At 48.7% G+C, this 27,752-nt stretch overlaps 2 protein-coding genes and 1 pseudogene across 5 annotated transcripts in view; 2 read left to right on the top strand and 1 right to left on the bottom strand.

Moving 5' to 3' along the window:
- Nucleotides 1–1,773: 1,773 nt before the first annotated feature.
- Nucleotides 1,774–26,874, top strand: BACE1 (beta-secretase 1). The gene is made up of 9 exons (XM_045556403.1): nt 1,774–2,497; nt 16,776–16,864; nt 18,399–18,615; nt 19,128–19,265; nt 19,950–20,084; nt 21,054–21,155; nt 21,511–21,660; nt 21,928–22,099; nt 22,769–26,874. Exons 1-9 carry the CDS (start codon nt 2,237–2,239, stop codon nt 23,008–23,010), a joined length of 1,506 nt encoding a protein of 501 aa, XP_045412359.1. The 5' UTR covers nt 1,774–2,236; the 3' UTR covers nt 23,011–26,874.
- On the top strand, nt 23,090–26,874 carry LOC123641975 (annotated as a pseudogene). The gene is made up of 4 exons (XR_006736380.1): nt 23,090–23,175; nt 23,354–23,450; nt 24,299–24,649; nt 25,849–26,874. The product of XR_006736380.1 is annotated as an uncharacterized LOC123641975 (transcript).
- The window catches only part of RNF214 (ring finger protein 214), a 45,630-nt gene continuing 44,735 nt past the window's right edge, over nt 26,858–27,752 (bottom strand). For all 3 annotated transcript variants that reach the window (XM_045556401.1, XM_045556400.1, XM_045556402.1), the window contains exon 15: nt 26,858–27,477. In XM_045556401.1, coding sequence (XP_045412357.1) covers nt 27,412–27,477 — 66 coding nt within the window. In that variant the 3' untranslated portion in view covers nt 26,858–27,411. The remainder of the gene's footprint in view (nt 27,478–27,752) is intronic.

The following is a 27,752-nucleotide window of genomic DNA, read 5'->3' on the forward strand; positions in this document are numbered from 1 at the left end:
ATTTCTTTCTATTTTTAGTAGAGACGAGGTCTCGCTCTTGCTCAGGCTGGTCTCAAACTCCTGAGCTCAAACGATCCACCCGCTTCGGCCTCCCAGAGTGCTAGGATTACAGGTGTGAGCCACTGCACCCGGCCTGTCCAATTTTTTGTTGTATGTTTTTTTTAGAGATGGGGTCCCTCTCTGTGGCCCAGACTGGAGTGCAGTGGCACAATTATAGCTCACTATAACCTCAAACTTGTGGCTCAAGCAATCCTCCTGCCTCAGCCTTCAGAGTAGCTAGGACTACAGGCACATGCCCCCACACCCAGCTAACTGTCCACTTTTTGTTGTTGTTGTTTTGTCTTCTGGATTTTGTTAGGAAGGCCTTCTTTAACATATTATGAAACTATTCTATTTTTTCTGTAGTTTTATTTTTAATGTTAAGCTCTTTGATATCTCTAGAGTTTATTTTTAGATGAGATAAGGATTTGGTTTTCTTTTCTTCCAAATGGATTGCCAAATGTCCCAACAGTTATTGAATAATGCATCTATTTTCCTCTAATATGAATTCCATCTCTATCATACACACAATTCCCATGCATACATTGATCTATTCATTTTTACAGTTTTAACCTGTGTCTAGTTACCTCATTGGTTAGGATTTTCTATTCATGTAATAAATCCACAAATAAGGATTCCTTTACTTTTTAATATTTATAGCACCTGTTCCATTTTCTTGTCTTATTGAGTTAGCCAGATTGATCTAAACTGTGTGGTATAAGAGTGGTGACAATGACCTTCCCTTTCCTAATCTTGACATTAATGGGAATAACATAACTTGTTACTATGATGTTTTTTGTGATTTTGTTATCTTGTTTAAGAAGTTTCCCCTTAGTTTTTTTTTTATCAGAATGACTACTCAATTTTATCAGTGGCTTTCCACATTTGATAAATAATATATTGATACAATCATACAGCTTTTCTCCTCTAAGCTATTAAAACTCTGAAGCTTTTCATTTTAAGCTCCTGTCAATTAATATACAGATACTTCTTGGAGTGATAACACTTTAAAGCTGTCAACAGCAATGTATCCTTGGTCTGACTGACTGACAGCCAGAAATCAGGGAATCATGAGGATTCACAGCAAGTAGAGCCTCAAAAAGAATCAGAAGAGAGAAGAGCCCGACTGCCCACAGAGTGCAGGCTCCCGAAAACAAACTACTACCTTTTCCCCTTTGGGACCCTGCTTACGTGGTTTGCTGCCTAGAATACCCTTCTATCCCCTTCAATCTTGCCCCCCCAATCTCTGCTCGTGGAAATCCGACTCATTTTTAATGCTCAAATTAAATACTACCTCCTCCCATTGAGTCTTCCCAGATCCCCTAGCTGTCCCCCCAAATTCCTACTCCTAATGCCACATCGCTTTGTACGCAACCCCACTGTGGCAGGAATCACTTAATTCTCCCCTGTAGAACCACTTTTGGTGTATGTGCATTTCATCTCTCTCCGTAGCCCCAGTGCCGTGCAGCGTGCCTGGCATACAGTGGGTGCTCAATAGATGCTGAAAGGACTGACCGAAGAGAGGTGTGCTCCCACTCCAACCCGATGGCCTTTGCCGCGCCGCCGGGGCTGCGGAAATCTCTCCCGCCAGGGTCCTGCAGGGTGGACTCCACCTCGGCAGAGGGCATCGCAGACCCCTCTCCAGCCCCGGAAGCTGGGCTGCCTGCCGTGGGAAAACTACACTTCCCAGCGATCCCAGGGAAAAGCGAAAACCCTTTGGCTTTGACAGCCGCCGCCACAAGTCTTTCCGCCTCCCCTGCCCGCCTGGGAGCTGGGAGCTGGATTATGGTGGCCTGAGCAGCCAGCAGCGCAGCCGCAGGAGCCGGAGCCCCTGCCCCTTCCCACGCCGCCGAGCCCGCCAGGAGGACCGGGAAAGCAGCCACGGCGACCTGCCATGCCCGCCCCTCCCAGCCCCCCGAGGGGCCGAGCCCGCTGCTGAAGCTGGCCGCCACCGTCCAGATGTAGCGGGCTCCAGATCCCAGTCTCTCCCCTTCTCTCGTGCCCTGCGGATTGCTCCTGCCCGCTCTCCACCGGCCGGGACCCGGGGGCTGGCTGAGGGGCCTGCAGGCTCTGGAGTCCTGATGCCTCCCAGCTCCCTCCCCTGAGAGGCCACCACCACCACCTAGACTTGGGGGCCGGCAACAGGGACGGACGTGGGCCAGTGCAAGCCCAGAGGGCCCGAAGGCCAGGGCCCACCATGGCCCAAGCCCTGCCCTGGCTCCTGCTGTGGATGGGCTCGGGAGTGCTGCCTGCCCACGGCACCCCGCACGGCATCCGGCTGCCCCTGCGCAGCGGCCTGGGGGCAGCCCCCCTGGGGCTGCGGCTGCCCCGGGAGACGGACGAGGAGCCCGAGGAGCCCGGCCGGAGGGGCAGCTTTGTGGAAATGGTGGACAACCTGAGGGGCAAGTCGGGTCAGGGCTACTACGTGGAGATGACCGTGGGCAGCCCCCCACAGACGGTAAGGTGGTCAGGCCAGCCCGCGCCCTCCTTCCTGCATGAGCAGAGGGGAGACGGGGATGGGAACGCAGCATGCTGGCTCCCTGCTAAAATGGGCCGGTGGGGGCAGCTGGAGGGACCCTAACCCTTCCTCCCAAACTAGTCCTCTGGGTCATAAGTCATCCCAGACACTCCCCTTTCCCCTCCTCCCTCCTCCTCACAGCCTTCCCAAGCCCCCTTGGCTACCTCTCCTCCCCTCACTCCTAATCTGACACATGTACCCCCTCAGGAAAGATTTGAGGCAAGAGAAACTTCAGCTGGGGAGCCTAAGCTGGGGGAAGGGTCTGCCATAGGGGCACTGTAACAGGTGTCAACCCCTCTGGCAATGGCCAAGCCTGAGTCTCCCAAATTCCAGCACTCTGGAGGTTGGCCACCCAGCCCTCTCCCCTCCTCTGTCCTCTGACTGTTGTTCCCAGCACCTTGATCCTGGTACCAGTTAGATCAGCCCCTTTCTCCCACTGTCTTGGGCTGCCACAGGGGCAGCAAAGTGAGATTGCCAAGGCCCCCCTGACCTCCATTCAGCCCAGAAGGCTGGTCTGCCTCCTGCCTTCCCCTAGTCCGTCCTTCCTCTTCCTCCCTGCCCCCTTTGCTTTCTGCACCCCAGGCCCTCCCCCACCTCAGGCCTCCCCAGGCCATAGGAGAACTGAACCCAGCGCTGGGAAAGGACAAATCCTAGGAGAGGAGCCAGAGCTCCCATCCAAGAATGGGACTCCTTCCTTGGTGGGGGAGAGGGGAGGCCTGGCAGTGATGGCGAAAATGCTGCCCACTCTCCCCATCCTTCCTGGCAGTCTCCAAGGTACCTCCAAGGTGGTGGGTGGAAGTGTGCCCTCAGCACCTCTGTGCGTAGCTGTGGGAGTGTGAGCAGCCCTCCATGTGGGGTGCTGTGGCCGACCTCTGTGTGCATCTGCCTCCTCTGTGGGGGAGTCTGGGCACGGGCGGCAGTGTGCTCCTGTATGTGCTGGTGTGTGTCACCTTGAATCTGATCCTGCACATCTCTGTGAGCCACCTCCGGATCTGTGTCTGGGAAGCCTGTCCTTGGGAGGGCTGTGAAGGTGGGAGTGTGTTTGGGGTGGGTGGAGGGGACAGCCACGCTTCCTGAACTTCCCAGACTGCTGGATCTGGGAGAAACACAAACCTCCACCTCGCAATTACCTGACAGAAGGCAGTCTTCCTAGGTCCATGCTATCTAGGCCTACCTCTTGGCTAATCCAGGGCCCTGGTCTCTCTACTTTCTCTTTCCTGTGCACCATAACTTCCCCAGAAGTAGTCTCCAATTGATGTGTAAAGGCCAGGATAGAGCCAGAATCCAGGCCCTGAGCAGCTTGAGCAAACAGAATGTGAGGTACTGTCAGGGAGCAGAGGGGAATGCAGAGACCTGGGGCCTTCTGTTTCTGCTACTAATGTGCTGTGCAAACTGCACAGATCCTATGGCAGGAATGGGGCTGCGGAACCAACAAGGGCTTTGGGGTCAGTCAGACCAGCTCTACTACCCACAGCTTTTCCTTTTCCCAGCTGTGTGGCCTTGGGCAAATTACATAACCTCTCTGAGTCTATTGCCTTGTCTTTAAAATGAGTGAAACTAGATCTTCTTTGCAAGGTAATTGTGAGGATTAAATGGGAATTAAATTGTGAGGATTCATTGTTATAGGTGCTTTCACCGAGAACAATGCAGCTGGACACAAAATTGACTTCCAACAAATTTGAAGTCACTTTCTGCTTGTCACCTGTTCTGCCTCATTTGTGCTATGCAATGAGGCATAAAAACTTGGGTGTCCCGGACCTCTGCATTTTACATGAATAAAACTAGAGGACCAGTTACTGTACTTCCCTAATGCCCTGAAATAATGTGTACATCCCCCAGCCCAGCACTTTGCAGAGGGTCAGTAAATGTCATTGCCTTTCCCCTCCTTTCTAGGAGAAGAGGAAAGTGGGCTTGAAGTTCAACACCAGCCCAAGGAGCCAGTGCCAGGGAGTCCACAGTTAGAGCAACTCTGTTGCTTGCACGATGGCTTCTAACTGAGCCTATGGCAGCCAGTCTCTGCTCTGTGGTGACTTTGATTCTCTCCCCAGCAGTCTGTGAGAAGGATGCCCTTTCTCCCTACCTGGTGGGGCTGGTGTAAGCACAAAATGAGAACTTGGATGGCAGAATACTATGAACAAGGAAAAGTTAAATTTGGGGAGCACTTTCTCTGTGTTAGGCGATTAATTGCTGGGGCTTGGGGGCTGATCCATACAGAAGACAAGTTTTTCTGCCCATAAAAAGCTAGAGTAGAAGTGAAAGAATGGAAGTGACTGGCACAAGGTCACCCATAGAGTGATACTCAAGGTGATGTCCAAATGTAAATTCTTTGGCCCCACCCTGGACCTCCTGAGTCATAATCTCTGGGGATAGGGCCCAGCAGTTTTTGTCTCAAGTTTGAGAAGCACTAAAACTATAGGAGTACAAAGAGTGAGTGCTACAGGTGTTCAGAAGGTGATAAATTAATCAGGGAAGGCTTTGCTAGGGACATGTGCCCTGAGTGTGGTCTGGAAGGGTGGACAGGTGTGGAAGGCCCTTCCAGGGGGAAAGCAGCACCAATCCCACTGTACTATAATTGCACCTTACCTGTATGTCCATGTCTGCTCCTGTCCCCCGCCCCCAACCCCGACCAATTTAGACCAGGAGAGGCCACAATGAACGTGGAATGAGTTATGTGTGTTGGGGCTTAAGCGTGTTTGCTCAGAAGACAGGAGAAAGCCAGTCCAGTTAATATTACAGGTTTATGCTGAGACCAGATAAGTTTGGGTAAATAAGATAGAGCCAAATTGCCAATAGTTGAAATGTCAAGCTATAAGGTTTGGAATTTGGTCTTCAGATATAAGGGGAAAATTGAATTTATTTGTGCAGGGGAATGATAGAAAGAAAGCAATCTTTTAGAAAGAGACATCTGAATTTCAGAAAGGATGGAACTGAGAGACACAGGCAGCAGGAGGCTCTGTCCCAACAGTCCAGGTGTGAGGCGCTATGACAAGGAGGCATGAGGCCGTGATGGGATGGAAAGAGAAGGGAGGAGCAGGATGCAAGGAACATTCCACAGCAGATGGCTTGGGTCCAAGGCAGGTGGACAGGACTTGGTGAGAAGGGAGCAGGCATCAAAGATTATTTTGAGATTCTGATCTGGGGTGAATTAGAGGATAACAAAACTATTTGTGGGAATAGGAAAGTTGGCAGGGGAGATGGTTCAGTAGTGCTGGTATACAAATATATACTTGTATCCATTATTGCAGTATATATAAAATTTCTTTTATACATTCTACATATATCATTTTATTCTTCACAGCAATATATATAAAAGGTCTTTATCATTCACAACTTCTAGCAGAAGAAATGAGGTCTGAAAGGTTAAACAATTAGCCAGGTGGCAGCCCAGTGAGCTGAGACCTCATCTCACCCTGTTCTTCCTACTATGCCATTTGTCTTAGAAGAGAAGAAGAAAGTTTAGCATGAACATCCCTCTCCCATTCTCCCCTAACACCTGGTGATATGTCCCTTACTACACTTACTTTTCATGATTTAACTGTTTTTGTGTTTGTTTCCTTCATAAAACTTCAAGCACTTAAAGACAATGTCTTTTAAATTATTTATTTATTCATTTTACAGTGTCTTTTATTTATCTTTGTGTTCTAATATCTATGACAGTGCCAAGCTCAGAACATGCACCTAAAACACGTTGAGTGAATGAATATCTAAGCTGCAACACATCTAAACAGAACTGTTGATGGGCAGTTGTAAATGCAGAACTGGAGCACTTAAAGTATTTTTATTCTTTTCACTTAAAGGATGTCATCTCATTATGATAGTATGAGCATCACTGACCAAACACAGGATAATAATGTGATTGTTAGGAGTGAAATTTGGTGATAGTCAATTCAGTTTAACAAATTTTTATTGAGCAACTATTGCGTGCAGAAAAGGAAAATAATGTCATAGCCTTAGCCCTTGGAGAGCTCACCATCTGGTGTGAGACACAGACATAAAAACACCTAAATTTCATACAAGACCAAATGCATTTGGTACAAATAGTAGAATAGTGGGTCTTGGACGTACACAGAGAGAAGCAGCTATTTCTGACAAGGTATTAGGGAAGTCTTGCTGGAAAAGGAAGTATTTGAATATGGCCCTAAGAGATGAGAAAGCTTTGCTATCTGGAGAGTGGTGGGAGGAATGCTTCAGGAAGAGAAGCATGAACTATGGTGAGAAGTTAGAAGTTAGGGTAGGGATGCTGTGAGGCTGAGTGAAGTTTGGGTTTTATTCTGCAAGTAGTAAGGAGTCCTTGTAGGTATAAGAGAAGAGGATGGTATAGTCTAATGTTGGTTCCAGAAGAACAACTTCAGTGCACAGAATGCCTTGGAGAGTCTAGAGCACGAGACAAGGTTCTCAATTAGGATACAAGGGCCCGAAAGAGCGTGGTGGCAGTGAGGGTAGAAAGGAGGAATCAGCATCACATGTCCCTCAAGCGGTTGTTCTCTGCCCCGATGAGATGTATGGGGTAAGAGGAGAAAATGACTTCCTGCTCTGACTTTGTGTCAGGGAACACAGCAAAAGGAGCAAGCTTTTGAAGCATAATATAGTTTACCAAAGTTCCACATTTATCATTCTGTTTTAATTACAAGGAATAGGTATTAGCATGCCCATTTTGGGGCATGAGGAAACCGACGTCCAGAGAGATTTAGTGTGTTGCCCCAAATTACTCAGCTATGGAGAACAGCTGGGCTTCAAATAAAGGTTTCTGGAGTCCAAGTCCAAGTACTGAGTTCTTCCCTGTGTTCTACAGTCTTGGACACGTGGGTTGACTTTGAGATGCCAGTGGACCATCCTTGTGGATGTATCCAGCAAGCAGCTGACAATGGGGATCTGGAAACCAGGAGAGAAGCTCGTCCTGGAAAGGTGGACTAGGGTGGAAGCCAAATTAGCAAACAGACTTGCTCTTTGAGAGAATGGGGAGAGAAAAAGAGGAAAACCATTAAGGAAGGCATCGTGGGTGTGTACACAAGGGAGCAAGAGAAAATGATCAGAGAAGTAGAAACCCATGAGGGTTTAGAGTCTCAGAGACCAAGAAGGGCTAAGTGGTTTTATTTTGTCTCTTCTCTTTCTCCCATTATAGTTTTTAAACCATGCCTTGCAGGGTTCTGTAAAGGGGGCTCAGTGGTGAGGGAGAAGGTTGAGGGAGAGAGAGGGGCAGGCAGGGCTCTGGGCCTCCCACCCCTCCTATGGCCAAGTCCCCTCTGCCCAAATCGCCTGACCAGAATAACTCTGCTTTTATTGTGTCTGTACAGTGGACTTCTGGGTTATATTTCATTTTTTAAGGAGTTTTCATAACAAAAAGGTCGAAAACCGTTGAACTCAAAGAACCACCCTCCAAATTAGACAAAGCAGGTAAGACCCTAGCTCCATAAGTTACCTGCCCAGTCCCTGTGACCACAAGTGGCTTTCCTGGGTTGGGCTTCCAGGTTGCACACGGGCCCTGGCCAGAGCCCTCATGCTGGCATTTCCCACAGCTCTCTTCCTCTGCCTCCCCAGCTTGGCAGGGAAAAGTTGAGCTTTGGGTCAGCGGGTTGGGGGACGTTGAGAAAGACTGTGCCTCCTCACTCAGGTAGAAGCTTGGGGACCCTTCTTGGGCTTCTCCGATAAAGAGCTAAGCAGGAAATTCTGGTTGAAAATGCAGAAAGAGAAACATCTCCCAGGGAAGCCCCCATACCTGGCAGCTAACCTCTCTCTCTACTGGGAGCCGTCTCTTGGGTGCCTGGGCAGTGAAGTCCTAGGAAGGAGCCAGGCCATTTGCTGGTTCTAGAGCTGCCCTGAGATTACCCTGGCAGGATGGGCCCAGAGGGCTGGAAAGCATTCACTGATGCCACAGTACCTGAAGATGTACTCAGGTACTGTCGCCAGGTGGTCCCTAAGAGGGGAGTGGCACGTCCTCCGAGGAGATTGAGGAGTCAGTAGTCCTAGGGAGATTCTCACAGACTCCCACAAGGCCACAGAGCAAACTGGCTGAGCTCCATCTTCTCCCATACTAGCCAATCCTCTTCACCAGATCTCCTGAACTGCTGTCACCCTGTGGCTGCCCTCTCTGCTGCCCACTGTTACCCCACTGTGTCTAGGCTGGACGTCTCCTTGCTTGGCCTTTCAGGGTCGGTGAATCCAACCGCTTATTCCTTTCCAGTGCCTGTGGAGATTCTGCACAAGGAGTGGGCCTAGCATCTCCCAAGGGCTCGCACAGACAAGCCTATGTGCTAAGCATGACCCTGGTGCCATGGGGGAAGATTGGGCTTATGCCAGAGGTCAGCTTCGTTTTCAACTGAGGACAGAGCAAGAGAAGATTAAAGCCACTGTAACCTGTGGGTGGGACAAGGTTAGACAACAGGAAGGACTTACTGTCTGACAACGAAAAGCAGGTGTCAAATAGCTGCTGTGATGCCTTGTAGAGCAGGGGTTTCCAGGTGGGATTCACAGAGGCTGTAGGTGCTAAAGAGTGGCTCAAGAGCCAGCATGGTGAGGGGAATTAGAGAAAATCAAACCTCTCCTTCAAACAAAACACCTCTGCCCTTTTCTCTCTGGTACACTGAGATCCTGCATACAATGGGAAAAGAGTTCTGCTGCTTAAAAAATGTTTGAAAACCACAGATGTAAATTTTGGGACCATTCCCATCATCTTATTTGAATAGGAAGCACTGATAAGTATTAGTTGAGCTGGGTTAGAGGCTGGGGAGAAATGGAGCATCCCATCCAAAGGGGGAAGGATGCACTAGATAAGGTTTGGGGTGAACCAACCACTTTGGGATTCCTTTAAAAACTAGCCCAAAGTGGGGTAAGTAGTGCCAAGGAGCCTGCCTGCATCCAGGTACCGATTGCCAGCTGCTGCCTGGACAGTGAAGTGGAAGGCAGAGGATCTATCTGGGAAAAGGGGTCTATTTGCACAGGGTCAGCGGATTTATTCAGGTGGGAGGAAGCTGGACAGGCCCCAGTCACTGCACTCAGTTTGAGGTAGGAGCTATATGCTCTGTTGGCCATAAGTCACTCCCAGCTGCTGACTTTAAGCTCCTCCTGTCTTTCTTTGCCCCCTTCGCTGAGTGTTGGGTAAGCTCAGGTCTGGAAATATCCACTTAGGAAAGCAGATGAAGCTGACTCAGAAGCCTCTGAGACCAAGGAGCCCTGGAATCACTATAACTGCTCTAAGAACCAAAGGACCCTGGGTGGATATTCAGTCGATGTGCGAGGGTATGGCGGGTGTGCCCTGTCACAGTCACTGTGCTCACTGGCCGTGCACAGTCCCAGGTTGAAAAGCATCCCTGCAAGGACCCTGGGGCTGAGAAGAGCAGGAGTCTGTAGGGTCACGGCAACTAACTGCAGGAAATGAGGCAATTACTGTCAGTTAAAAAAAAAAAATGATTCTGGAGCACCTACTCAAGGCTAGGTAATAATTAGGTAATAAGGATACGAATGTGCTCCTTACCCTTGTGGAGCTCATAGTCTGTGGGACAGACAGACATTCAATAAATGATTAAAAGTCTGGTGAGTTGGAGACAAAGCGGCACAGGTGCTATTGGGGACCTGCAAGAGGAGGAGCCTAACCTTGGCTGGGGCATCAGGACATGACCTTTGGAAGAAAGGATGTTCACAAGTGTGAACACTGAACAGAAGTTAGACAAAGCAGGGAGAGAACGTTTCAGACAAAGGAAGCAGCATTCTAAAGGTGCACAGGTGAGGGATCGTGGTGCTTTTGGGAAACTTCACAAGCAGCATGGTGAGGAAGGGGGAAAGTGGCAAGAGGTGTTCACTGGGGTTGACCTGTGATTGCTCAGGTTTCCCCAAGGTCGAGGATTCCAGGATTTCATTCAGACAGTTTGTGTCAGTTATCTGGTAACAAACTACTGGTAACAAACTTGTAGCAAACTACTCCCAAATTTAGTGGCTTACAACAACGGTCATTTTATTTTTCAGGATTCTGTGGGTTGGCTTGTGGTTCTTTTACAGGTCTCACCTGGGCTCACTCGTGGCCACATTCAGGGGTGGGTCAGCTGGGGACTGGACTCATCCAGGCCCGCTGGGCCTCTGGCTCAGAAGTCTTTCGCCCTCAAGGAGGCAAGACTGAGCTGCTTCACACAGAATGTCGGGACAGCCTTCCAAGGAGGCAGTCCCCAGTGAGCACACATTTATCAAGCCTCTCCTTGCATCATTTGCTGATGTCCCACGGGCCAAAGCAAGTCACATTGCTAAGCCCACAGTGAATGTCAGAGGGGGTCATGCAAGGGCATGGATTGGGGTGAGGGGGAGTGTGGTTCTACCACATACTTCCTCTCCAAATGGGAGAGACAGGAGGGTCAAGGAGATGAAAGACCACAGTGAGGGTTGGTCAGAACCAATGGGCTCTTGTCCTGGCTTTGTGGCTTGTTGTGGAGGATGGTCAAGTAGCTTATCCACTCTAGGGCTCAGTTTCCTCCTTTGAAAAATGGAAGAAGGGCTTCTGCATCTCTAGCTGAAAGTCTTATTATACAAGAATATAAGAGCTCTCCCTCTTGAGATACTTCACTTAGGAGAAAAAAAAATTTATATTACATCAAATAATATATATTTATATTTTTTTAAATAAGAAAATTTTCAAAAAGGAAAAAAAAAAGAGCTCTCCCCTCATTAACTCTGAGGCCTACACAGAAGGAAATAAATTTCTCTTTAGTAGGAGGAATTGGAGTTAGAGCCCCTACTCCAGCAGCCTGCAAAGGTGGTAAGACCCTGGGATAGGCTACCAAGAAAGGTTGTGGATTCTTCATCACTAGAGATGGTTCAGAATTGGAAGCGGTCCCCATCTCTCCAGGCCAATGGACAGATGCCTCCTGGAGGCTCTTTTCATCTGGAAGAATCTGAGCCATCCCAGCCTGTTGGTGAGAGCTAGGGCCAAGACAGGTGGGATTTGGGGAACAAAGAGGAAGACTTGCCAGCTCCATACCTATCTATCACCCAAGACCTACTGCTGGGAACTCTAGGGGAGCATGCAGAGTGAATCCTGGGCAGGTGTGCCTTTCCCTGTGGGGCTTGTTAGCACTTCTGAAGCTGCCTTCCCTCTGAGGCCCCCAGGGGCACATTTTGTTTGTTAAGTGATTGGCACTGACCTAGCCTTAACCCCAGGCTACAGCATCAGGGCATCTGACTCCTGGGTCTGCCTGACCCCAGGGGACAGAGAAGTAAGATGGCTCTGGAGGCCTGAACACATGCCTCCTGTGTCAAGCCAGGGGGCCAGGTGAGAGGAAGGCAGGTCTGAGCTAGAGCCGCACCCAGAATCTAAAACACCCATTGCTGGGGAGCCATTGAGGCATCCCTCCCTCTCACATGCCATGCCAAAAACAGGGTAGATTAGTTCTTTATCCTTTTCTTTCCTTTAGCCATTCATTCATTCATTCATGCAAGAAATATTATTGCCAGGCACTGTGATACCTACTACGGACACTGTGGGGAATTTTTTTTAAGTTAGATAAAAGTGGAAATGAGATTTAATGTGAAATTACAGAATGACAACTTCTATGAAAGATTTTTTTTTTTTTTTTTGAGACTGGACCTTGCTCTCTCACCCAGGCTAGAGTGCAGCAACCTCAAATTTTGGGGCTTACGTCGTCCTCCTGGCTCAGTCTCCCTAGTAGCTGGGACTACAGGTGTGAGCCATCAGCCTTGCCCTATGGAAGCATTTGAATGAGAAAACATGACCTGGTCTCTCTCCCTGAGGAAATACCTTTGCTCTCAGGCTGAAGGATGAATAGATAAAAATGCAAGTGGAAAGGAGGATGGTCCAGGCCCAGGGAACAGCCTTTGCAACAGCCTTTAGGGGAGGGACCATGGCTGGTGTGGGGAACTGAGATGAGGCCAGTGTGCTGGTGGGTAGAGAGCTTGGAGGACTATGGGACAAACAGACTGGATATGTAGGCAGTGCAGACCATGAGGGCCCTGTAGGAAATGTTAAAGCTTTAAACAAAATTGTTTGTTTTGTGGTTTTCGGTTTTCTTTTTTGAGACACGGTCTCACTTTGTTGCCCAGGCTAGAGTGCAGTGCTGCAGTCATAGCTCATTGCAACATCAAACTCCTGGGCTCAAGCGATCCTCCTGCCTCAGCTTCCCCAGTAGCTGGGACTACAGCCGATCACCACCATGCCTGGCTAATCTTTTTTTTTTTTTGTATATTTAGTAGAGACAGGGTCTTGATCTTGCTCAGGCTGGTTTTCAGCTCCTGACCTCAAGCAATCCTCCTGCCTCAGCCTCCCAGAGTGCTAGGATTACAGGCGTGAGCCACTGTGCCCAGCCAAAAAATTTTTTATAGAGACAGTATCTTGCTATGTTGCTCAGGCTGGTCTTGAACTTTCGGGCTCAAGCAATCCTCCCATCTTGGCCTCTCAAAATGCTGGAATTATAGGTGTGAGCCACTACACCAGCCCAAAGTTTTTAATAAAGTTATTATTTTAACAGCTAAGGGAAAAACCATTGGCAGGGTAAATTGGACAAATTCGCACTTTGGAAGGATCACTCCAGCTGCAGTGCAGCAAACAGACTGGAGAGGGCAAGGGTGGATGTGCCAAGCGCAGCTGGGAAGCTATGGTGATATTCCAAGGTGCCATGATAGGTTGGCCTAGGGGTGGCACAGGAAGTGGCAAGAATTGAATACATTCAAGAGACTTTTAAGGAGTTTAATTGGACAAGACTTGTTGATGCACTAGGTAGAGATGTGAAGAAGCAGCTGGTGTTAAGATGTCTCTGATGTTGCTGATTTATAGAACAGATGGACAGTGATGCCATCCATTAACACAGGGAAAACTGGAAGACGCCCAGAGGGGTAGGACCACATCAGGTCAGCTTTGGACATCCTGAATTTGAGGTATCTTTGAGGCAGTTAGGTATGTGTGTGGGGAGCTCAACAGGGAGGAAAGGGCCAGAGGTAGAACCTTAGGAGTCCCCGGATCTACAGGATCTAGGTGAGGTGGCTCAGGGAGAGAGTAGTATGAGAGGAGGGCGCCTACAAAGGAGACAGATGTGACCTGAGAAATCAGGGAAGATGAGGAGTGATTTGAAAATATCTTTTGTATTTGGTGACGTGAAATCACGGGTAACCGTAGTAAGGGCTGTTTTATAGTGGAGGGGAGAGAGGCGAAACCCAGTTTTAGAATGGATTGAGGAATGAGTGGGAGGTGAAGAAACGGAGACAGCTTAGCTGAGAGCTTGGGTTGTGAAGGGAGAGGAGGGGGTGGGTAGCTGGAGGTGGATGTGAGATTTAGGAAGTTTTTTGTATTTTAATGAAGAGACTCAAGCATTTGTAAATGTCAATAGGAAGACTCCAGATTTGGTGGTGTTGGGGGCAGGGTAGGGTGGTTGGATCTACCCGAAGGAAAAGGGATGATTACTAGAGCAGGGTGCCTGACGAGGGAGGAGGGAGTCGGCGTCCTAGCCCGGGTGGCCGCTCGCTCCTGCTGAGCCGGGGGCGGGACAGCAGCGAGGATTGGCTGGGGCGCCGCAGGCGGGTGGCAGGGTTGGATGTGGGAGGGGAGGGCGGCCCCCGGCTGGCCCCGTTCTGTGAACCGAGAGTTGCGGCTGCGGCTGGCGGCACGCAGCGCTTCCTCCCGCCACCCCCAACTCCCCGGTCTCAGAACGACTGCGATGGCTCCCTTTTGCCTCGGGCCCCTGCCTTGTAAAAGGACTCAGCTGAAGGGGGAAGAGAAGGCTGAGGGTGGGGGCTGCCCAGGGGGCTTGGATTGGAACTGCTCCTCTTAGGGGCAGGATCACACCGCAAAGGTCGTGCGCTCAGGAGGGAATCTCAGCTGTTTACTGCGGTCTCCTATTTTGTGGGGGACCGTGCAGAGGGGAGGCAGAGAGCAGTGGGGGCCTGAAATCCTGGCGTGGAGGTGGGTGAGGGGGTTGGGAACGGAGGGGGTGGTTCCTTCCTGGGCTCGGCCCCCTTTGAGGTGGAAGGGGGAAAGGCTGGGACTGGAACGGCAACGAGAGTGCCCAGAGCCTCCTGGCTGGGGAGGGAGTAGCCTGCAGAGACCGCCCTTCCGCCCGGCGGGCGAGGAGAGCAGTGGGGAGGCAGGGAGGGGCCGGGACAGCAGGAGCCCCCAGATCTAAGCTCCATTCTGGTGTAAAAGAAGTGGCCATATTTGCCTAGAGCCCACCAGGTAGTCCCCACCTTGCAGCCTCCCGTGGGTCCAGTGATAGCAGGGAGCCCTGTAAATGGCAGTCCGACCCCAGTGCTGGGAGCTGAGTCCTGGGAGGTGGGAGGTGGGGGAGGGGTCCTGGGGAAGGGGTGAGTGAAGGAGCCTTTTAAATCATTAACCTGGTTGACTGAAATCTGAACCGCTGAGCCTCCTGGCTCTATTGATTTTCTCTGAAAGCACAGCATCTGGAGCTGGTGGCTGCCCAGAGACCAGGGAGAGAGCCTGAGGGGACACGCAGGGGAAGGGGGCGCAGGGAGGGAAATGGGAACGGGGCCAGGAGTCGGGGCTGGGGAGCAGGGAGGAGGCAGGGGTTGGGAGTCTTTGGGGACGTGAGGGAGGCCAGGAAGCCTGAGCAGGCACGGGGGCAGGGCACGGTCCCACAGCCACAGAGGCACCACTGAGAAGGAAGGGGACGGGGAGGATCTGGCAGACAGGACGAAACTGAAGCCCAGAGAAGCACAGTGACCTGCTCAAGGTGACAAGGCCAGAGCCTGCACCAAAACCAAGGTCAGCTGACTTCACTGTACTGAGGAGAGAAGATACAGAAATGAAAGCCCCTGAGGTCAGGGCAGAAGCTGAGGTGATAGACATGGAAAGTCAGCAAGAGAGGAGATTCAATTGACAGATTACCATTTTTCTGTGGACAGGGGCCTTTCCTCTCTGTTTGGCTGTGAGGCTATAGTAGATATTAAAAAAATGGCTCTGGTCTGACTGAGGGAGGGGTCAGTCCATCAAAGGAGGAAGAAAGAAAGAACAAGGTAGAAGAGATGCCAGAGGAGCTGGACAGCAAGGAGCACCAAGACAACACCTATTCACTTAGCCAAACCCAGGGCCCTGACAAGATAGGCTTTCACCAGGACATCTTATGGGGCTCCTGGCTCCCCATGATTTCTGACAGTAGGACTCATAGGTCTAAGTCACCTCTGAGACAGAGGGGGAGCCCTGCCAGGGAGCCACGTTCTGGCGGGCAGGGCCAGAAGCACACACATGGGCACTGACGTGCCATCCTGGTCCCACAGCGCCCCTCGCCAGTGCCAGCTCCTAGAATAGCTCTTTTCTGAGCGAGAAGGGCAGGCGCCAGGCTGCTTCCTTGGAGAACCAGAAAAGGAAGGGAGAGGCCCTGAAGACAGACTCAATCGGGTACACAGTGAGCAAGGCCGACGTGATGGTAGCAGTGGGAACGGAGATGAACACACACACAACGTGGCTCTGATGACAAGCAAAACGTCATGACTCTGCAGGCAGAAGCAGACACAAAATTTCTGAGGCTGTGTTGAGGGCACTGAAGGAAACTAAAATATTTCACCCCAAAATATACTTCTTTGACATATTTTAAGATGGCTATTCAGAGGGCCTGCAGACAGAAGTAACCCTGTTTCTTGTGGGGGAGATCTGCATCTAGAGAATCTGCATGGATGCCACCAGGTTTTCTGAGGCCGTCCCTTGTCTGCAACTAGGAAAGATTAACCGAAATTCTGACACCTGTAAAGGCCTGAAAGAAACATTTACCATCTAAACTCTCTGGGGGCTGCTACTTGTGAGGTTTCATCTATATAACAAGACCACCTATGCGAGCCAGGCCCCCTCTTCTCCCCCTCCTATAACCTGTTTTGCCATAGTCCAAGCCCCTAATCTTTCTGTAACCTCAAGATGGTATAAAAGCCTCAACCATCTGGTCATTTCTTTGATTTTCAGTTTGTATGACTCCCATGCATGTTAATAAATCTGTATGCCTGCCTTTCTTCTACTAATCTGCCTTTTGTCAGTTGATTTTTCAGCGAACCTTCAGAGGATGAAGGGAATGGCCACGGAAATGTTCCCTTGGCCCCTACAGCATCATAGGACCCCAGGTCCTGTCTGTGGCTGTGGAACTATTATTGGGTGCCAGCCTGGCCAGTCCTGCATCATGGAAGCTCACCCGGGACATTCCAAGGGGAGACTCTGGCTGGGGGGTGAGGGACAATGAAGGTGGCGAGTCCTGTCTATAACATCTTTTCTCTCCCCTTTCTCCGACAGCTCAACATCCTGGTGGACACGGGCAGTAGTAACTTTGCAGTGGGGGCTGCCCCCCACCCTTTCTTGCATCGGTACTACCAGCGGCAGCTGTGAGTCCTGGGGAGAGCCCCAGGGGAGGTACCTTTCCCAAGGATCCAGGGCCAAGAAGGGTCAGGGGAGGGGTGCAGGGAAGAAGACTAGATTCTGAGATCCTTTCTTCCTTCTGGGGAAGGGGAAGGGGAAAAAAGGCAACAGTGAGCAGGAGAGACAGGGTAAAGAGGGCATGGTTTGAGGAGGTATACCATGGGAAAGGTGAGTGGAGGGGCAGCCAGGAAGTGCTTCAGTACTGAGACAGGGCAGCCTCCTGTGGGAGGGGAAAGAAGGAGGGAGAGGAGCCCTCTATCTCACAGAGCGATGGGGGGGGGGTGCTCACTCCCTCTGCCTGAATGGGGAGGTGAGAGGACTTCATCCCATACCCCCTCAGTGGCCCTGTTTTCTGACGCCAGCTAAGTCTTGGCTGAATAGGCCACAGTGATAGCTCCCTTTGTTGTGTTCTCAACCAGGGGTCACTCTAGGTGGCTTCGCACAGTCCAAGGACATGAAGGGCCCTTCATAAACCCCACTGCCTGGACCAGTATCAGGGACTGAAACTAAAATATCCTCTCTGTGTACCACCCAGAGTGCCACCATTGGATTCAGCTTATTGGTGAAAGGGAGGGTTGGAGTGGGTTTTTAAGGTAAAAGAGCAGTGAGGGATAATCTGGGAGCCCCCTTAGCAAAAAAGCAGGAGGAAGACATGATGGGAGGATATCTAATGTCTGAGACATCTCTCTGTGTTAAAACTTGTGAGTAGAGGGTTAAATCCTATCCTTGGGCTTCTAGGCAGGTGCAAAACCCACCTTCCCCATTTCCTGCCTTCTTTGGCCCCTTTTCCTTTAATGTCCCTATCTAAAAGAGGCAGTCAGGGAGGGGAACGTGGGCAGGACTGATGAAAGGGCATTCATTCCAGGTCCCCATCCCAGTCCCATCACTGCCCCTCACCACACACACAAGCCCTGGTTAGTGATATGATCAAACCCAGGTGGGGGTGTCACACGCTGATGAGCATGTGTCATAGAAGTGGTGTATAATGCTGACCTGCTCTGCTGAGATGCTTGTGCAAATCCCTTCTCTAGAAGAACTTGCTGTAGAGGTTCTACATTCATGCTGCCTGGCACTTTCTCTACCACTCAGATTGTACCACTGGGTCCCAAGGCAGCAAGAGGGTCAATGGCTCCTTTTCTCTGGGAGTTTGATGGAGTGGGGCGGGGGTGGGGGGGGGCAGAGATGCCCACTAGCTGTCCTGCAGCAGTAGCAGGCACAATGCACAAAGCCCAGGCTTGTTCTTCGCAGAGCTGAGCTCAAGACCTATGAATATGAGCTATGGAGACAAGAGAGTGAGCCCTAGCAATAGCTCCCCTCATCCACTTGCAAGGCTACTTTGCATTCTGTTCTGGGTGATGGGTCTAGGGATGTTCTGCTGAGCAGCCTGAAAGCAGACTCCAGGATGCCCCTGAAATAAGGTGGCCTTTGGGAGTAGGTTTATGCCGGTTGCTTGTATCAGTTGTGGTTATGCATCCACAGATCTCTGCCTCCTTCCCACAGGTCCAGCACATACCGGGACCTCCGGAAGGGCGTGTATGTGCCCTACACCCAGGGCAAGTGGGAAGGGGAGTTGGGCACCGACCTGGTGAGCATCCCCCATGGCCCCAACGTCACTGTGCGTGCCAACATCGCTGCCATCACTGAATCAGACAAGTTCTTCATCAATGGCTCCAACTGGGAGGGCATCCTGGGGCTGGCCTATGCTGAGATTGCCAGGGTGAGAGGAACAGGGCCTGGCCCTAAACACTATGCACACTGCAAACTGCATGCTACACAGGGAAGGAGTTAGGAGGGAGAAGGGGAAGGAACTGACTAGAGGGAAACAAGTCAGTTTAAAGGATTACTTAACAGGGGGATAGGATGGCAGTCTGAATTTCAGCCCTATAGAGGACAGAACTCCAGTGAGAGAAGCTGTGATAGGTACAGGAATAGGTTGTGGTTTCTCTTTAAGATCTTTAATAATAATAAAGGCCCCCATAAATCTGAAGCAGGTTAGGCATATGGGGATCAAAGCTCTGTGGATCTGTGAGCTCATCAGTACTTTCTCGTTTGCACTGTCAGTGTCTCTTGCTAACCTCCTCTCTGCCAAATTTCAGTACCTCAAGATGGTCTTTCCCAAGGAATATCCCCTAAGTTTTCACTTTTGCCTTCCAATTTAGGCAGGAAGCTGGCCTCTGTCCATTAGGGCTCTGTGTGTGAGGATTCACTCCTTGTCTCTTTCTGCCATAGCCCGATGACTCCTTGGAGCCCTTCTTTGACTCTCTGGTGAAGCAGACCCACGTTCCCAACCTCTTCTCCCTGCAGCTCTGTGGCGCTGGCTTCCCCCTCAACCAGTCTGAAGTGCTGGCCTCGGTTGGAGGGAGCATGGTGAGTGGGTCTTCAGAGAGGGCAGGTCCTGGCACTGGGAGAGAGACAGCTGCCATGTGCCCTGCTTCCTCAAGGTTATACCACAGTCGGCTCCACTACTTGGAACTAAGAGAAATCTCTTTACATTCTCCACCCCTACTTTTCTTTTTCCACCTTTTCTTCCTTGCACTATTCCCAAAAGGATTCAAGGCACCTCTGGTAAGCTTGGGAAGGATCAGAACTGATTAGGAAAATTTCAAAGGAAATGAAAACAAGACCTATCAAATTAAGATTATTCAGTCTGATGGTCAGAAGGCAGAGATGTAAGGAGTTTAAATCCATTTATTAATTAATTAGGACAACGGTGAATGGTTCTCCAACAAGCAGAGGAAATAAAACTTACAATAGAAACAACCATTCATTCAACATTTATTGTGCCAGTTTAGGTTTAAATAACTTTATATCTAGGGCTGTGTGATTCTGAAACAAATAAAAAATCTTGGAAAGTCTCTTCTCCCGAACACATTTAGGAAACTATAAGTCCCTTTGAGGCATGACTTGATTAGAAGCACGAAGATGAAAAAAAAGGTAATCCGTAGAAGACCTTGCCACCCCCAAGGAATTACTGATCTTATTGCTTGGTCTCTGGGTGACTTGCTTGCCTCCTGTGCCGGGACATGGGTACCTGCCTCTTTTTGTCCCTAGATCATTGGGGGCATCGACCACTCGCTGTACACAGGCAGTCTCTGGTACACACCCATCCGGCGGGAGTGGTATTATGAGGTGATCATTGTGCGGGTGGAGATCAATGGACAAGATCTGAAAATGGACTGCAAAGAGGTAATAAAACTGAGGGGGACCCAGGGGAGGGAAGGAGGTAGGCAACACATTGTGAGGGAAGACCCTGGTTATGTGGTTGGGAGGCCGAGGCAGAGGAGTGGGACCTGCAGAAAGGGCTGGGGCTGAACCTAGAACAGTCAGGAGCTTAACTGTCACACAGCAGGACCTAAGGTTTGGGGCTAAGACTGGCAGAGCCACAGGGCTTAGGGTCTAGCGATGAAAAAAGCATGGAACTAGTTCTGATGTCTGGACTCTAGTCGCTGCCTTGCTTCATGGCCTTGGACCAGTCATTCAAGAGGTGGGGTGGTATGATGTAGTAGCAGAGCCTGTCTTTGGAGTCAGAAAGACCTGGATCTGAATCTAGCTCCACCACTTACTAGCTATATACTCTTAGGCAACTTACTATTCTGTGTTTCAGTTTCCTTATCTGCAAAACAAAGGTAAAATCAACTTTCCCAAAGATGTGGCAAATATCAGAGATAATGTACTAAGTGTTTATCCCATGTTTGGCAGTACCCAATAAATGGTAGTTAAACCATTTGGTTCTTCCTTACTTAGATTCTTATGTATGTTAGATTAGAAGAGATATAAAAGTACTATGAAAAGTTAAAAGCACTATACAAGGTATTTTATTTTCAAGATTTGGAGAATGTCTAACTACCCAACATAATAACAGTTAACGCTTACTGAGTGCCTCCTATCTGCTGGGCACGATTCTAAGTGCTTTAAATGCGTTAAGTTAATTTAATCCTTACAAGAACCCTTTGAGGTAGGTACTATTTTTATCCTCATTTTAGAGATGAAGAAACTGAGGCACAGAGGTTAACTTGTCCAAGGAGGTACACTTACAAGTGGCAAAGCCAGGATGCCAACCTAGGCAGGACCCCAAGCAATCAGACTCACACCTCCAACTCTGCCCAGAGCCTGGAAAAGCTTTTGACTTTTCTAATCCTCTCTTCTCCCTCTTAGTACAACTATGACAAGAGCATTGTGGACAGTGGCACCACCAACCTTCGTTTGCCCAAGAAAGTGTTTGAAGCTGCAGTCAAGTCCATCAAGGCAGCCTCCTCGGTCAGTGGACTACGGATGGGGTAAAAGAGATGGCACAGTGTCAGAGAAGTCAGTGAGAGTCACATTCCTCAGCAAGAGCCAAGATGCCTACACGCAGATCCTTCCACTTAGAGCTCTTAAAAACTTTTCTCCTTTATGGGTCTCAAAGTGCTCATCATACAATCCCTCCATACAAATTTTTGACCTCAGTCTCCCGCTCCCTTTCTCTAATCCTGCAATTGCAGTTTACCTTTTCCCACCTTGGATATTTCAGTGGAAAAGCAAATAGAGGGCCCAGTCAATGTTATCTGAAAACGAGAGAGGGGAGATGGCGAAGAGCCTGTTTCCTCACAGTTATCCTTTCTTGTCAACACAGACAGAGAAGTTCCCAGACGGTTTTTGGCTGGGAGAGCAGCTGGTGTGCTGGCAAGCAGGCACCACCCCTTGGAACATCTTCCCAGTCATCTCGCTCTACCTAATGGGTGAGGTCACCAACCAGTCCTTCCGCATCACCATCCTTCCACAGGTACGTCCCCAACCTGAGTCAATGGGACCCCATAGAGAGGACAAAATACATATTGGGAGACAGTGAGTAGACATGGCTTCCCAGAACTTGGAAGACAAAATCGATGAGTGTCCAGTGGTAAAGGGGTCTTGGAAAACCCAAGCCCTCAGACCTCAGGGATGGCAAAGGGAAAAGCTACTTAAGTGAGGGCAGAGATGCCCAGAAGGTGAGATGGGGTGAAGGATGGAGTGAGGAAAACACTCTCACCCTGTGACTGCTTACCCCTAGCAATACCTGCGGCCAGTGGAAGATGTGGCCACGTCCCAAGATGACTGTTACAAGTTCGCCATCTCACAGTCATCCACAGGCACTGTCATGGGAGCTGTTATCATGGAGGGCTTCTACGTTGTCTTTGATCGGGCCCGAAAACGAATTGGCTTTGCTGTCAGTGCTTGCCATGGTGAGAGCGCCAGGGATGGGGGTGTGGGGTCTGTCTATCTGTATTCTCCCTGTCGGCAACTAGGATACCTGGGCCCCCATCAGTTTGGGAGGTAGTAACAGTTGCCTCAAGCCAAAGTCTGTGCAAGAGCTAGTGTCAGTGCCAGTCCTTTTTTTGTACTGCTTGCCATGGTGACCCCTGCCTGGACGGGTAACCTCTGCTGGAAACCCTGAGTGGCAAGAGCAGCCTAGGCACCTTGGGAAGCTCTAGATGCAAGGGCAGCAGACTGAGCCTATAGTCACTGTGTCAGCTGCCGTATGGTGAGGTTGAATGCTACTTCAGAAAGGTGGCAGGGTTTTGCAGTTGGATTTCAGCAGTGGAAAGTAAGTTTACTAGGTGCACAAAGGGCTAGCTTTTGGTCACCCCAGAACTACTGACTTTTAGCTATCATTCCTACTAGATAGGTATATAGACAAGGGCCACTGCTTCCAGTGACCTGGGAGGAGAGGTTTTAGGCCTCCACCTGGTACTGGCTTTCCAGGCAGCTCGTAAATATCTCCAGGGAATGGGATTCCACAGCCTCTGCAGGGGCTAATTTGAAGATCTCACTATCAGGAAGTTCTTTTTGTGTAAAACCCAACCTGCCCTATGACAATGAGAGTTACCCATTCACATCTGCCCTCTCCCCAGTGCATGATGAGTTCAGGACGGCAGCGGTGGAAGGCCCTTTTGTCACTCCGGACATGGAAGACTGTGGCTACAATATTCCACAGACAGATGAATCAACCCTCATGACCATAGCCTATGTCATGGCTGCCATTTGCGCCCTCTTCATGCTGCCACTCTGCCTCATGGTGTGTCAGTGGCGCTGCCTCCGCTGCCTGCGCCATCAGCACGATGACTTTGCTGATGACATCTCCCTGCTCAAGTGAGGAGGCCTATGGGCAGAAGATAGAGATTCCCCTGGACCACATATGGGTGGTTCACTTTGGTCACAAGTAGGAGACACAGATGGCACCTGTGGCCAGAGCACCTCAGGACCCTCACCTACCCACCATATGCCTCTGCGTCGACAGAAAAGAAGGAAAAGTGGCAAGGTGGGTCATAGGGATCATGCCTGTAGGAGCAGGAGAGGAAAGAAGCACTCTGGTGGTGGGAATACTCTTGGTCACCTCAAACTTAAGTTGGGAAATTCTGCTGCTTGAAACTTCAGCCCTGAACCTTCACCCACCATCCCTTTAAATTCTCCAACCCAAAGTATTCCTCTTTTCTTAGTCCCAGAAGTACTGGCATCACACCCAGGTTACCCCAGCGTATGTTCCTGTGGTACCCTGGCAGAGAAAGGGCCAATCTTATTGCCCTGCTGGCCAAAGTCAGTAGGAGAAGATGCACAGTTTGCTATTTGCTTTAGTGATAGGGACTGTATAAACACACCTAACATTGGTGCAAAGACTGCCTCTTAAACAAAAAATAATTAGATTGAATAATTGTACAAGTGGGGGTGGCTGGAAAGAAGGGAAGGGGAGGGAATACAAAGACAGAGAACAGTTGGGATCAAAGCTAGGAAAGGCAGAAACACAACCACTCACCAGTCCCAGTTTTAGACCTCATCTCCAAGATAGAATCCCATCTCATAAGATGGGTATCGTTTCCCAATGTTTTCTTTTCTGTGCTTGCAGCCTGACCAAAAGTGAGATGGGAAGAAGGGCTTATCTAGCCAAAGAGCTCTTTTTTAGCTCTCTTAAATGAAAAGTGCCCACTAAGAAGTTCTACTTAACACATGAATATCTACCTTATTAATTCTACTTGTCTCTACCTGAACCCTTTATTCTACACACGATAGGTAGTGCTGAAATATCCCAACCCCCCTAAGCTCCAGGTGCCCTACAGGAGAGCAAATGGAAGATAGCAGGGCTGGGCTCTGTCTTCCTGATCACAAGTTCATTTCTTCCCCCAAATCCCTATTCCTCTGGAGCTTTGCAGCTGAGGTGCTAAAAGGAATAGATAGGAGATCTCTCCTACCTAATCTTTGAAAGGAGAATCCTAAAGATTAATTCAACAGCTATAGGGCTGGTGCCCTATAGCTCTGCCTGGATTTCTTCCTGTTCATCTATAAGAAGTGGTAAGATCTTTACACAACACAGCGGTTTCATTGCCTTCTCACCCTCTCCAATGGCCCCTCCATTTGTTTGACTAAGAGGCATCATACAGTGGCACTAGTATTATATCAAGAGTGTCAGAAATGCAGGGCTTTCTGGCTCTAATGTCATTGCCTTCAGTATCAAGGCTGCCTAGAGAAAGGATGGCAGCCTCAGGGCTTCCTTATTTCCTTCATCACAAAAACCCCTTGATGGAGGCCATCTGTTTCTTCTATCCTGCTCTCCACTCTCCACTCCTAATAGCACGTGGGTACCCAGGCTGGTTCTTGGGCTAGGAAGTGGGGACTAAGTTCATTATCTCCCTATCAGTTCTAACACAGTAGACTATGATACCAGTGTTAGTGGGAAGACCTAAACTTTCCTGGTATACCCATCGCATCCTATTCCCATCTGGTTAACACACTGTTTCCAGGTACGCGACCTGCCAAGTGTAGAATTACCTGATGGGGGAGAGGGAAATACAAGAAGGGCCTCTGGAGTTCCTGGCCTCAGCCAGCTGCCCACAAGCCATAAACCAATAAAACAAAAATATTGAGTCAGTTTTTTTATCTGGGTCCTCTTCATTCTCATTGCACTTGGTGCTGCTTTGGCTGACTGGGAACACCCCATAACTACAAAGACTGACAGGAAGACTGGAAACTGTCCACTTCCAGCTCAGAACTTACTGTGTAAATAAACTTCCAGAATTGCTACCATGAAATGAAAATGACACATTCTGCTTTATAATTTCTATCCATGTTGGGGAAGACTGGCTTTTTCCCAGCCCTTTCCAGGGCATAAAACTCAACCCCTGCATTACTAAGTCCCATTGTCTTTTTTTTTTTTTTTTAAAGAAAACATGCACTTATTTTCTTTTCATAGTTACTTCCTTTCTATCTTGAAACTATGAACTCTAAGTATATAAAAAAAAAAATCTTGACAACAGCTTCTTGCTCGTAAAAATATGTATTATACATCTCTATTTTTAAATTCTACTCCCGAAAAATGACTGTCTCGTCTCCACTCACTGTATCTGGGGCCTTCCCCATTGGTCTGCATGGCTTTTACCACTGCAGGCCAGCGGACCGAGAGAGAAGGGAGAACAGGGGTGGCGAAAACTTAAGTATTGCTTTCTTATTATCATGAACAAGAAAGAAAATAGTAACAGAGGCCCCAGCTCCCATGCACAACTCTCCAAAACACTTACCCTCTGCTAGAGTTGGCTTTTCAGGGACTATACTGGGAAGCAGTTAAGCCCTCTCTTCACTCCCTCCTTTTTTCTCTCTCTACTCCTTTGGCTTCAAAGATTTTTGGAAAAGAAACAATATTCTTTACACTCATTTCCAATTTCTAAATTTTCAAGGGATACTGAAAATTACTGCAAGTGGCCCAAGGCTGCTACTGCAAAGTTGAAGGGAGAGAAAATCTTAAGATTATAAGAAAAAAATGAATCCTTCAAATGAAAAGAACGAAGGAACTGGTCTTCCCTTATGCCACCTTTCCTATTTATGACAGCTACCAAACTGTAGACAGTAATATTTCATTAACCAAAGAAAGTGGGTCATCTGACCTCTGAAGAGTTGAGTACTCAGGCCACTCCAATCATCCTACAAGATGCCAAGGAGGTCCGAGGAAATCCAGCTCCTTAAACTGATACTAGTCAATAAACCTGGGCAGGCAAGGCAAGAGAAAACAAGAATTCATCTATGAAGTCACAGGCACAGATGAACAATAAAGGAAAATAGTAACAAACAGAAAGGAGAGAATTTAGTTGGGCAAAGAAAAAGTCTTTGCCACCCTGATATAGTATCAATAAGCATTTCCAGGTCCCAGAATGGAAAACATTCAGTTGCTGGTAATATAATAATGTCCTTTCTCTGGGGCCAATTTTTTTTTCAATTGACACTGAGTTTTTACTTGTTTAATTCCAAAAGAGAAGGGAGCTGAAGCCATTTCCTGTAGGAGCAAAGATAAAAGGATAGGAAAAGATTCAAAGCTCTAATAGAGTCACTGCTTTCCTAGGTATCAAACCTAAAAACCAGAAGTGCAATAAGCAGAGGTGGAAAAATGATCTAGTTCTGTATAGCTATCCACAGAACAACTGATTTATAAACTTGAAATCCAAACGTCTTTCTTCATATCACTTTGGTCTCCATTTTTCCCAGGACAGGAAACATGTAGCTTTTTTGCTTCAAAAATTAAAACCTAGCATCCCAAGATCATTCTGCAAGTAATTTTGCACAGACATCTCCTCACCCCAGTGCCTGTCTGGAGCTCACCCAAGGTCACCCAACAACTTGGTTGTGAACCAACTGCCTTAACCTTCAGGGGGGAGGGGGGTTAGCTAGACTAGGAGACCAGAAGTGAATGGGAAGGGGTGAGGACTTCACAATGTTGTCCTGTCAGAGCTTGATTAGAAGCCAAGCCAGTGGCAGCAAGGGATGGCTTGGCCTAGGAAAAACCTGTGGGTTGTGCTAATTTCTATCCAGGAAGAAGGGTGGACAGAAACATGTAGGGGCACGGAGGAAATGGGACCTGGTTATGTTGTAATTCTTGGACTGTGAATTTTGCTGATGTAAAACAGAATATTCTGTAAACCTAATGTTTATGTATAAATAATGAGCGTTAACACAGTAAAATATTCAATGAAAAGTCAAACTATTAGGGTTACATTTTTTTTCCTCACTCAGTCTCATTTTATCCATTTGGAGTGACTAAAACAATACTGAGGCTTCTGGAGGCTTTCTGTAAGCAAGGCATCTGGTCGGACAGCAGGTGAGCACCAGGCTTCAAATCTGCATACATGAGCCTTAAGAAAATGGACTAGAGGCTGAGCCAAACCAAAGCAGGATAGCTGTAGAGCAACAGCAGCTTCCTAGATGGTTTTTATATTGTATTTGAAAACAGCCCTGGGCAGCGATATCATAATTTCAAGGCCAGACTAACCATCTTCCCTATAATCTGTATCCCCCAAAGGAATTGCAAGATGAGGGGGAACAGACTGTTTCTGCATAATATACATACTTTCATTTACGAACATTTGAATACAGACTTTCTATACACATATTACCTATATAATAAAAATGTACAAGGCATGAGTATATGTCACTGTATAAATATAGAGTTTTAGAAATCTTGAACCCGCGCTTCCTGTTCACATCAGTTTCTCTTCTTCTTCCTCCCCAGTCAGGTCCGTCATTTAAGAGTTGGACAAAAGGGACAAGTGTCATTTGTGTTGGTCTGGGCCCAGAATTTGATACACTGGAAAGAGAGAAAGACACACCTCAGGTTTATCTGGAAAAATGAAGGGAAGGAAGGAGAGAGTACCAGTAACATTCAACAAGACTTCAGTCAGAAAGTTCTGTCGGGTGCCAAAAGGGCTACTTTCAATGGCTTTTACCCCCAGAAGAATCTTCATAGAAGGTGAACCTGTCCTTTTTACAAGGAACATTAGCAATTAGCTAATAAGAGTATTCATGAAGCTGATTTTTGTTGAGTACCTAGTGTGGCTTGCTCCTTCTTATGATCCATTTAGC

The sequence above is a fragment of the Lemur catta genome, chromosome 7 (assembly GCF_020740605.2).
Source record: "Lemur catta isolate mLemCat1 chromosome 7, mLemCat1.pri, whole genome shotgun sequence".
Classification (NCBI taxonomy): Eukaryota; Metazoa; Chordata; class Mammalia; order Primates; family Lemuridae; genus Lemur; species Lemur catta.

What these genes read in the sequence shown, in the direction of transcription:
- BACE1 (XM_045556403.1), top strand. Translation starts at nt 2,237, where the DNA reads ATGGCCCAAGCCCTGCCCTGGCTCCTGCTGTGGATGGGCTCGGGAGTG. An exon ending in CCTCGGTTGGAGGGAGCATG is followed by an intron (nt 19,266 to 19,949) that starts GTGAGTGGGTCT and finishes TTTTGTCCCTAG; the next exon opens with ATCATTGGGGGCATCGACCA. An exon ending in TGAAAATGGACTGCAAAGAG is followed by an intron (nt 20,085 to 21,053) that starts GTAATAAAACTG and finishes TCTCCCTCTTAG; the next exon opens with TACAACTATGACAAGAGCAT.